Below are 12,605 nucleotides of genomic sequence, written 5' to 3'. Positions count from 1 at the left end.
TCAAAGTGCACCAGAGTAATTCATTTAACTTACAAATGCGCAAAACTTTCTCCCGGGGAGGATAAACACTGACCACAAGGTCTGCCCGCCTCACCCCAAACACAAGGCCAAGCCACCCCCACAATAATCTCAAAACGTCCCGTGGGAAACACTGCGATTCAAAATCTGGAAGATGCATTTGGCCATCAGCATTAGATGGCCAAATACATTCCAGATTGGTATCGTATATTTCAGGCTTATCTTAACATTTACATAGCAACGGCTTTACCAAACAATCAGGCTACATTGAATCTTATTATGAAATATTTTGTTTGGGTTATCGTGTTTATCTCAGAAAGACAAATGGTAATAATGAGCACTACATCACTACATACCTTGCTAAACGATTGCAAATGCAGAAAACACAGTTCTGTTATTTCCATTCCTAGCTGCTGGAGAGAGAGTCTGGATGTAGCATTTTTTGGGGGAGTTTGATTTGTCAAAATGTTCTAGTCTTGAGGAATCATTATCCTCACTGTTCTGCTTCACTTGCTTGGCAATGAGACCATGATCCCACCCCTGACCCCCCATGGAGACTGCAGGGTCTGCTTAGTCCTCAAATGTAGAGCCAACACACACACACACACACACACACACACACACACACACACACACACACACACACACACACACACACACACACACACACACACACACACACACACACACACACAATATGCTATACTGTAGATCTGTGGGTCGGTCCCCCACATGATTTTGGGGGGGTCCCCAGATGACAGTGAAGTGACCATTTAAGGACTTTTAATACCGAAAAGAAAAAGACCATTACATCAAAAGTAATCAACAATCTGTACTATAGGCCTGGGCCGCAGCGTAGCAGTCCAGGCACCCTAGGCTGCAATGCCAGCCTGACAGCGTGTCGCGGGTTCGAGTCCCGATCTCGGCGACCTTTGTTACGTGTCACTCCCCATCTCTCTACCCATTTCCTGTCAGTCTACTGGCCTATAAATAAAGGCATAAAAGCCCACACAAAACTAATCTTTAAAAAAGAACAACTGTACTATAAAAGCTGGTCAAACATTGGCCAAATTGTCAAATGATATACGAACGAGAAAATATACGATTGCGTACTTGTAGATCTGCTATTTTCTAAATTATTTATCTGTGGAACTGAGTGTAACTAAATGTAATGCCTCAACTCCTACATTCCAAGTGCTTGTCATGGTGGGGACTGGGGGGTCCCCAGTTTAAATATGATTATTTTGAGGGATCACGGCCTGAAAAGGTTGAGAACCACTGCTGTAGATGTAGGTTTACCGCTAGATGGAGAAGACGTGTGACTGGAGAGAAGCTGCACGTGTGGTTGGGAACATGGTAAAAAATAGACATATTTTCTGCCTATAAACGTCAACAGGAATGTTGCTGGTTTCTGAAAGCTTGACTGAACTTGTGTGATATGTTGGGGATTTGTGACGTGTCTCAACTATGTCCTGAAAGGCCAAGTGACAATAACGGCTTACATAAACCATTATACTGTATATTGTATTCATCAGTGTAAACAAGTTGCCAAATTGTCTTTGGTTCACATTCTTCTTACCGGAAAGATTGACAATGTGCACACAGGGCTTGAGCAAGGATCTGGGTGAAGGTGCAGACAGCAGGGTTATTTCAGGGACAGGGCGTAGAGCTTTTACACACTAACACACATAATACGATCCTTCTTAGACTGTCTGAGCCTAGACACTTCTAACCCAACTAGCCTAGCTCACTCTCGGTAGGTAATCACTTCACAGATTAGCTAGCGGTGAGACCTCAGCCAACCCCCAGCCTTGTGCTGAAGGAATGGCGAGTATCCAGCCCCCACAGTGAAACACGCAGCCTTATTCTAAATAATATTCAGTGTGACATTGCCACGGTAATTCAACTAGGAAATGATGCGGATCTCGGAATCCACATAGAAACGGCGTGGATCTTGGACAGCCTCTACTGTGGATCTCTAACTTCATGTGACATTATCAGTCATCTATTACGTTTCTATGACATTACATTATACGACTCCAATATTCAAAAAGAATAAAAGGTGGGGGGCAATTGTGGAGGTACTTGTGGAGGCACAAATGTGCCGCTGATTGGTCCTGTGGTTTAGCATCTGACAGACACACAGAAACAGACCACGGCTAGCCTCTTGCTTGCCATAGAAATTTCATCCATCAGTTAGTGTCTTACTTATCACGTACTGGACAGATCACACTCATCTAAGCCTATAGACTGTGAGCTAACCAGCCTGTAATTGGCTTTCAGACTTTTAACCTCTTATACAGTAGACTACTGTAACAGGAGTCTAATGATAGCATATGACACTGTGTTTATTTCATTTTAAAAATACAAATAAATGTCAGTGTCTTTGAGTTTTTAGGCCGAATCGAAATCTTAGTGAATGTAAAGTGGATAATTGCAGTATTGTCACATTTTATTTGAACAAACATTTAGTCCGTCTCCCAATATTTTAATCAAAGTACTGGAAAATACTATTTGTTTGGACTTTGGAGAAGGTGGGACGCATTCTTTAAGTTGGGCTTTCTGCTGATTTCCATTGGAAACTCACTTTGCTTTCAAATGGTGTTACATGCACCACCATCCTCATGATTGAGAAGATTATTGGCTAGTATTACCCCCTCTCATTGAATTAGCTACACCTTTTGTTTAAGACCACGAGCCATACCACCTCCCACTGTGCTGGTTCACCAAAATAGATCCCTGTGCGGTCAAAACGAACAGGACAATAGCAATAATGTTAGTCAAAACAAGAGCTGCTGAGCTCGTCTCAGGATCCTGGGCTAATGATTAACTGCGCTTTATTACTGTCTGTCTGATAATGACTCGACCTACAGTATGCGTACCACTGCGATAGCAGTTTGTGTGCGTGCGTGCGTGCCTGCTGTAAACTCCAGTAGTCCAGTGTTATGCAATACAGCGGTCAAGTGTTTGCCTGGAAAAGGAATAAACCAAACAATGTCATATGATTTGGAAAGCTAGCGGTTAGCGGCGGCCAACTAAGATTGTAGTGTGTAGCATTGTGAATGGGTTTGTATCACAGCAAAATAATGTGATGTGTGATAATTAGCAGTGCCACGACTATAATTAAGCTTAATTTGTACTTTGTCATATGACCGCATGGCTTGCCAAACATAACCAGTAGGCTATTCATTTAGAAAGTTATTTTCAGAGAGTGATGCTCAAATCAAATTGGGCTTTAGTAGTGGCACGCTGCTATCCCATTTAATCTTGCATAATGCAAAGACTATGATATAAACCATTCTGCTAGACATTGCATTACTATTCGATGTTTTTACACCTGTATTCATAGTTGCTAACACTTTAAAATAACTATTAATCATAAATAGTTAATAAGTAATTCACAAACTGTTAATGAATTATGACTTGTGAATGAATTATGACTTCAATAGTTAATGGTTCATGAACAAGTTGTTAGTAAATTACTTACTAATGACTTAATAAGTATTTAATAGTTGATTAACAACATCCAGTGTACAAGTTATTGTAGTGTGCAAGTTGTAGTTCTGTAGGTGCAGGCAGGGAGGGTGCTGGGAGGTTGTAGTAGGTGGCTGACTAGAGAGGATTCTGGTGTTGCCTTTTGCAATACTGATCATTTTAGAATAGTAGGAGTAGTTGACAGCAGAGAAGGTTTACTTGTACTGAAAGATTTTTAACAAATACTAAGCAAGTCATTAGTAAGTAGATTATTGAAAATGATTAACCAACTATTAATGAACATTTAACATATAATTATAGGGGTGTGCCGATATATCGCCCCGCGATATATCGCGATACGTTTTCGTGACGATATGTATCGTTTTGGGGAAAATTATTATTATTATTTTTTTTACAATCATTATAATCAGGCATGCAAACAGCCCCGAGGTGAAAATGGTGACAACATGTTGTTTTTTTTCGGGTCAGGTGTCACACTATTGCCCTATTTGGATTCAAGACGGCTATCGTAGCTGAAAAGCTACAAGTTTGCATGTCTGAATAATGCAAAAACAGAATTATTTGTTTGCATTTGCTTTTTTTCTCCCCCATATATTTTCACAATAAAAAAAAGTGCGTATCGTATCGAAATCGTATCGAAGTTGTGAGCCAAATATCGTATCGTATCGTTTGGTGAAATTAGTGTATCGGCACACCCCTATATAATTACCAACTCAATAACTAACAGTTTGTGAATGATCTATTGACTATTTATAAGGGATAGTTATTATAAGTGTTACCTACTGTAACACTAACATGTCATATGGCAAGGTTTGGTTTCAAGTCATTATTAGTAATTTTGTAATTGAAATGGCAGGATCTGAAGGTATGGTGAATCATGCTTGCTTGTTTTCCTACAAAATAGGTTGTAGGGTCAACAACCACTTACTTCCACCATCAAGAGTTCTATCAATACTTTATCTGGGTCAATCCTTTTGGGAATGGTTTGTAAACATGCACATTTATTTCTCACTGTCCTGTATTGAATGGTGCCACAGTCTGTGATGAAATATTGATTCTGGGTGCAGATGTTTCCGTCAATCCATCCTGTCTGGCCCAGTGGCATACAGCTGCAGGCTGGAAGCCACCGTGGCTGTTTGGTACTTGGTGCTTTGGTTCCATTTATTTTGATGATGCCATGCTGATAATAATAATTAATACTAATAAAAGTGTATATATATAAAGCACTTTTTAAAACGGGGTTACAGAGTGCTTTACAAAACAAGATACAAATCAAACCATAAAAGAACCATCAGACACAATATGTGTGTGTTGTGTGTGGCATATTTGAAATAGTTGTATTCAACAGTACAGGTGACTGTTGACACGTGATCATGTGAATCTGCTACAGTATGATGTCATTTCAAATGTATTACCTACCTGCTTGGCTGGTTTTCAGGAACTGATTGCAGCTGCTACGTAGTATCGCACGCTTCAAAGCACAGGTATCCCTTTTCATGCCAGCGTGTGATTGAAGGTGTATTACTGGCTAATCGATGTGGAAGCTAGGGAGCTGACTCTCAGCATCCTGTCTGTCTCTGTCAAGGGGCCCATGTCATCAGAAACCCAGCTTAGCAGAGAACTCTAAAGTGAGGCAATTGACTCCATCCTGGCTTTGATACCTTCTCGGGAGACATGCAGTCAACCTTTTGACTGTCTAATGTATTCGTTTTTTTTATCTGTGATTGGTAGTTTTGAGTGGTGAATGCCAAGGAATTATTCTGCCGTCTATTTTGAGAGTGAACAGTCTGCATCCCTGTCTGAGTTCTTCATTCTATTGTAGCAGGAAGCCATTGGCTGACTAACTGACCGCACATTGATTTTCATAAACATTTCGTGTGTCTTAATTCTGTGTTTATGTCTTTGGCCCAGCATCAAGGCTTTGTTAGCCTAATGGCCAGAGTACAGAGCTTACAAGTTCCCAGTCATCGTTGGGATAGGTTATATAACTGGGCCAGCTTGTGATCCTGAGCCAAGGAACTGAAGGATGGATCACAGCCCTTTGGCTTTCCTCAACCGCTTGAACCCTACCATCCATATTCTGGGGGTAACATTCGCCGATGTGCTGTGAGCCTATAGATCGGCTATTTATGCCGAAGGGATATGGTGTACAAGACGGTGGTCGAAAGTAACTGGTACATGTACTCAAGTACTGTAATTGAGTACAATTTTGAGGTACTTGTACTTTACTTGAGTATTTCCTATTTCCCATACCTCTACTTCTACTCCACTACATCTCAGAGGCAAATATTTTACTTTTACTCCACTGCAATTATTTGAAAACTTTAGTTACTAGTTACTTTGTAGATTTTTATTATTATTACATAACATATGCCATTTGAAATTAGCCGATCTACAAGCTCACAATGCGTCGCGTTTTGCGAGTTCGTAGATCGTCTATTTCCAAAAGATTTTTATACATTTGAAAACTTGAAATGGGACATTCTGTATAATGAGAACTTTTACTTTTGGTACTTAAAGTACATTTTGATGCCAATACTTTTACTCAAGTACATTTTGAATTCCGGACTTTTACTTGTAACAGATTATTTTTATATTGCAGTATTGATACTTTTACTTAAAGGTAGGGTAAGTGATATTTTTTGTTAAAAAGGTTAAAGTACTATATTCTGATAGTAATCATTGCTACAGAGCTTTTGTTAGGTCACAGGGGTCTCTCCACCTCTTTAGTAAACAGAATATACATACATTTTCATGTAGGTGACAACATCTAAGCCCTCAGGAGAGAGCACTGAAAGTGCATTTTTTTGTTTAATAAAGAGCTGGACAGACATGGAGACTCCTTTTACTGAACAAACACTCTGTAGCACTAATATCAGAATATAGAGCTATTTAACACTTAGTTTAACCAAAGGAAATCACTTACCCTACCTTAAGTTAAAAAAATTCAGTACTTTTTCCACCACTGGGTGTAGAGGGGGTAAAATATCAGACCAAATACTGGCCCAACCATGATCAAGTTTACTAAGTATAGAGGGTTTAAATGGTTAAACACTCCATTTGAGGCACATACCACAGTTGCACACACACAGCAATGCAACTACACCTGTTTAGTATCGGCTATTCTTGTTTTGCATGATGGTATTCATCGCCCACTCTCTCTAAATTAAAAGCACTTAGCAGGCCCTCCTCTGTTTTCCCTGTGGATGGAGAAGGATGCGCTTCTGAGCCGTGGATGGATGTGGGCTCTTGTGTATTGTGCTCAGACCCCAAGCATACGTTGCGTATGGCAGGCATCACCATGGCGGCTGAGGAACGAGGTTAAGCCTTGTTTCCCTGTACTACTGACCTACTTAGTAACCGGATGATCTAACACACCAAGCAGTGAGGGCAGCTCGTGAAAAACTACACCAAAAAAAACAATTGCAAAACAGAAACCCACCCACCCCTCTGACCAAGGAGGGGGGACAATGTAACACAACAACAGTGGTGGACTGAAACCTTGGATTACTGTTTACTGTGGGGGAGGGGGAGCAGGTTTTCACTTCTAGATAGAATCCCTAGCTGGTGTCTCCACTCACTCAGCCTTGTCAAGCCCTGGAGCCAATAGGTTAGCAGTCCTCATGTAAGAAGATGATAGGAAAAGAAGAGAGAAAAAAAAAGAAGCACACTATGTACAGTATTTTTCCTCTGGGTGTTGGATGAAGGCTTGCTAGCTAGCAGACACCCAGATGGCAGATTGAGCGGTGTTGCCACAGGTCACTCCTTGGGGGACTGCCAGCCAGCTAGTGAGGGGGAAAAGAAGAGAACATGGGGCCACGGTTCTCTCTTGTGAAATGAGATTTCCTCCGAAGACAATTGACAATATGCAATTTTGACCATTTCCAGCTCTTTAAAAAAAAAAATCAATATTAATAATTACAATAATGACTCCATAAGACAGCAACGTTTATTCATATTGATTTGCTTAATACTGTAGTCACAATTATTGGTGATGAGTTTTGGTGGAAAAAAATATAATCAACTAGTGCTGTACCAAGGCGATTGTTCAGACGATTCTCGAGGTATGCAAAGGAGAGACAGACACAATAACAGATTTGTGGAATTTATAGACACAGTAGATGTCTTTGATGCTCATTGTGCTTATCAGTGTTATGTCTTTGGTCCAATGGCATACTGTAGTATGTAATAGCCTCTGTGGTTTTATTTTGCTTCTGTGTAATGGTGAGGAGACGAGGGTAAGATGCAACAGCTGCCAAATAACTTGTCTGAATTAATTGTACATTTTCAGGATTAGATAATGACACATAAAATCACGATTTCCGATTATTGTCGATTAATTGTGTGCAGCCCTAACTGTTAGGTTGTTCTAAAAATTATACTGTATCAATTTGGAATCAAACTTATCAAATGCGGTGTGAGATGCATCTGGCACTTTGTTTTCCTTTTTTTTCTCCTTTTGTTATAATGTTAAGTGTTCCCCTGTTGACTCGTCTCAATGAGGCCATGATGTTTATATTCATGTTTTTGTCTGTGCTTCTTCCAAACATTATTAGGATGTGTATCTATTGTGGAGCAAGCGACGGCTGTTGATCTCAGCCTTGTCCTCGGCGGTGCCCACGCCCCACTAAGCACTGTCATGGGCCTCCTCATTTGCATCAAGTGCATTTGTTTTAACAAAGCCCCGTTTGTGTCGGAGACCTACGCACATGCTCATGGAAAGTGCTCCCTGTCACTCTTCATTTGCTTGATTGGTTTTGAAGTCATTGTCCGCCGATTATATTTTGGGATCCGTTCTCTGGGTTCGGGGCCTCTCTGGCTTGACTTCCCACTGTTGTCTTCCCAGGAGAAAAAGGCGATAAACCTTTAGGGCAGTTGGACCCAGAGTGCGCAGAGCCTGTTTATGTGCAACGGATGATTTCTCATCTCTCTCTGCCACTCACCCCTCCCTCATGTATATAAATCACCCCTGGCCTCTGTGTTTTATAGCCGGCAATAGAGAATACTCAGAATAGAGAACAGTCCAGGTGCGACCTACAGGGCTGTATACCCTTAGCAGCAGTAAAAACACATTGGTTGAATGAAATAAGTCATGTAAAAAAAAAAAGAAGAAGAGGCTCTGGCGAGGCATGGAAGAATGTAATTAGATTTATGCTGTTGAGCGTTCTCAAAAGCATTACCGACTGAGATATTTCCAGCTGAGTGCAAATCATTTGCAGTTATGTAAACGTATGAACTCGATAGCATGCTGTTTATTATTACTCATTTCTTCTGCTTTGCTGCCTCATGTGCCTCATGTGCTATCTCTTATCTTCTGAAATGTAGGCACGTAACCCAATTAAATAATAAGAACTCATTCTAATCTTGGATACAGTATATGGTTGTAGATCTCCTCTAAAAACTTGAGAAAAAAAAAAAGAATGGAATGCGTCTTGAATTCCATGTCTTGCCATTTATCCCACATCCACAATCCCAAGCAAACCTCACACACCCCCACTTTACATTCCTGCGGCAGTTATTCGTCTCCCTCTAACTGTAGCTGATGATGAGAGAATGACCGATTGCTTGGGACCAGATCCTTCATAAAATGACTCTTTTGTCATCACGACTATGCTACTGCTCTGTGCTCGCTTCCTACCCAGTGGGAGACGGGACTGTGTGCAACAGGATTTTAGACTCACCACAGAGCACTTAAAAATCAGCAGAACATTGGTGGAGTGTCCCCCAAGGTACTGTCTGTGACCCATTCAACCCTCATCCTGTGGGCAAAAAAAAACAGTCCTGGCAGAGACTGTGCCTAGATTGGGGTTTCCGCCCCATGATTGGCCTCAGCTCCACACTGTGACCTTGGACTAGCCCACGGATAGCTCCAGTTTGACAGCCATGTGAGCAGACCCAATCCAAACCACAGCATTCATAACATGTTTAGTGGAATTAAATATGAGCAGTTAAGACTACTTAGTTTGAATTGCAACCGTTTTTTAAGGAGAGAGGGGATAGGCACAGGGCTAGCACAGTACCTCATGCCCCGTCTGTCTGCACAGTAAAATCCTCAGGGTTAATTTAACTGAGTGTGTAAAAATAGATTATATACGGGTCAATTTTTACACACACCGAGTTAAACTAACTAACGATTTTACTGTGTGTTCTGCTCTTCCTACTATGAGGGAAGACTCTGCATAACAAGGTGCATTGCATGTGAGTTATGAGGGGAGCAGATGGATTGATGAGACGACACTGAGAGGGATCCTGCAGGATGTCATGCGTGGAATGGACAGGAACGCCTGTACATTGGATGGCATGGCTCCAGGCTAACCTATCAGGGGCTGCCCAAACACATAGAGTTCCATACAGTCCACAAGCAGATATGAGTATCTCTCTTATTTCGGTCAGGTCAGGTCTGGTATGGCAGGTCTGGTACTGTAGCATTTACATGAAGGTTTTCACACGCTTTCATGATTTCTATTTGACCCTAGCTTTGTAATTGTGCTTTACCATGTTGGTGCTTTATATCAGTGAAAATAAAATAAACTAAGCCTCTATCTCATGCAGTAAACACGCATTTTAATCAATACGATTAATACCTATCTTTTGCAGTGCATCAATGATTGCTTTCTGTTATTAGAAAGGTTTTGATTATGTCTTCTGCCGCCTGTATACTGTAGTAAGGAGCGTTCCCATAGTGACATGATTCCATCTGCCTTTCCAGCTCAGGAATATGTGTGTGCAAGACCGGAGTGTATGGGCCAAAGTGTGACGAATGCCACCCTGGGTTCTTCCGCTTCAGCAGTACGGGCTGCCAGCCATGCCAGTGTAACAACCACACCAACTACTGCCATCCACAGTCTGGTAAGCCTTCTCCTGCTTCTTCTGTACCATTAATATTTTGTCCCAGGGATTACATATCAATCACAGTAGGGAGGTAAACTGTGAACACAGAAATCACCATGTGGATCTCTATTGCTGGTCAGGGTACCTATTCATTATTAACAATAAATTTGTACATTTGAAATATATTTCCACAATTGATCCAAAAACAGTGGGTTAACTTGAGTCTGCACAGTGTAGTCTCCCACAGGGAGCTACACTGCCTGTGGGAGACAACGGTGTGCAGACTGTTTTTGTGCTGATCCTCTGTTTGTCCTGCACCTGATCACTTGATGTGCATGCTCTACACTGTAGAGTCTACAGTACGTTCCATATAAACTTGAATTTACCCATTGAGTTTTACTCTAACTGTATGTAAGGGAGGCTTGCTGCCTATCTCCCACAACTTCTCTTGGAGCTTAAAGTCTTGTGAGTCTTGAAGGGACAAGGTTGGAAGTGGAGTGTGGTCAGTTTAAAGGTCGTTTGAGAATGCTGTTAGACTACAGCTCAGCATTCAACACGATTCCCATCCAGACTCAACACAAGCTCAGGTACCTATAGGTCTCAACCCCAGCCTGTGTAGTTGGATCCTGGACTTTCTGTCAGATCGTTGCCAGGTGGAGAGGATGGGCTCCAACACCACTGCCCCTGCGTTCTGAGCGCCCTCCTCTGGTCCCTGTACATCTATAACTGCATGGCCACGCACAGCTCCAACCCTAGTGGTAACGTTCACTGTTGATCACTGATGACGACGAGACGGCCTACAGGAGAAACTTCAGAACCTGACACAGTGGTGCCAGAAGATCAACCAATGTCAAAAACACCAAGGAGCTGTTCATGGACTTACAGGAGGCCGAAAAGAGAGCATGCTCCCATCTACATCAATGGTGTCGCAGTGGAGAGAGTCACTCACTTCAAGTTCCTCAGCAGCATCCACATCACTGGGGACGGGATGAGCACACTGGCCACGTGGCGAAGAAGGCACAGCAACGCCTCTTACACCTCAGGTAACTGAAGAGGTTTGGCGTGGGGCCCCAAGATCCTCCGGATGTTTTCAGAGGCAGGCACCAATGAGAGCATCTTGACCTGTTGCATCACTGCCTGGGAAGGGGAACTGTACATCCCTCAACCGCACAGCGCTGCAGGGGATCGTGCTGACAGCTCAGCGTGTCAGTGCATGTGTCCTCCGTCCATCCAAGACATACAGTGCAGTGCAGTATACAACAGACGTTGTAAAAAACCCATAGGATTATTTCCTACCTAACCGCTTAACCCATTAAGACATGAGGCGATTCTTAAAAATGTTTTCTAAATCTTAACAGTTTTTTGAAAAAAATCTGGAAAATATTTTTTTCACGATTTTTTAAAAATAGCCAAAGAAATCTAAAGTGACACAGATCCAGGTCTTAATGGGTTAATTATTTCTTATGAATTATTATTGCTGCTATTATTGTTGCTACGTTGTTGAGAAACTGAAACCAAGGAGTTGTACTCTTCTGTACTGACAGAAATAATTTATAATATGTAAAAAAAAAAAAAAAAAAAATCTTGAATCTCTCTCTTGGACCCATCTGTCTTGCCACTGTGACCTATAGGAGTCATATGGAACACCGTAGCTCCACTGTGGGGATCAAAGGTGTAAAAGTCTGTTGGATTACCATAGCTCAAGGTTTGACAGCTCCCACTAAAACACATGACCCTGACCTCTCTCCCCCCCCCCCTCTCTCTCTGTTGCGGGTTGCTTACATAAGAACACTGTGCTGAAAAACAACATCCCACTTTGCTCTGGGTATTAACATGACAGTGACTTGTCATTTCAAGCACGACATTGGAGAATCAGCAAGATTGTCACCCCCCACCCCTTCTCCAACACAGGCGTTGTTTTCCATTAGGTCGCGACGACAAACCACGGGAGTCCTCTACTGTGGAAGGACAATGACAGCAAACGTATCATGTATCAGAGCCTCTGCAAAGCCTGGCCACTAAGTCTATCATGAAGTTGGGACAGAGTGTATTATTTAGAGTGATCATTGACTCTGGAGGACAGTGGGCGAGGGACACATAGACTTTGCATTAGCTCAGTTCAGCACACTTGAGTTTAACTAACATGGCTCATATAGGGGGTGTGACCCAGGGTACGTTCCTTGACTACTAATCTTCTTGACTGTAGTTGGCGGTGCTAGTCTTGTTCGATATAGCGATCTGATCGCACAGGACGATTATGA

The 12,605-nt window shown here is 42.0% G+C and overlaps 1 protein-coding gene across 1 annotated transcript in view; it reads left to right on the top strand.

The window, feature by feature from the left end:
* LOC311043558 (multiple epidermal growth factor-like domains protein 9) overlaps nt 1-12,605 on the top strand; it is a 28,521-nt gene that overhangs the window by 4,418 nt on the left and 11,498 nt on the right. Inside the window, exon 3 of the mRNA XM_084054855.1 lies at nt 10,223-10,362. Within this exon, the coding sequence (XP_083910981.1) occupies nt 10,223-10,362 (140 nt within the window). The remainder of the gene's footprint in view (nt 1-10,222; nt 10,363-12,605) is intronic.

Source organism: Gymnoscopelus microlampas, assembly GCF_963454915.1.
Source record: "Gymnoscopelus microlampas genome assembly, chromosome: 4".
Lineage (NCBI taxonomy): Eukaryota > Metazoa > Chordata > Actinopteri > Myctophiformes > Myctophidae > Gymnoscopelus > Gymnoscopelus microlampas.
The sequence above is the reverse complement of the archived record's forward strand: the minus strand, read 5'-3'. Positions and strand labels throughout refer to the sequence as shown.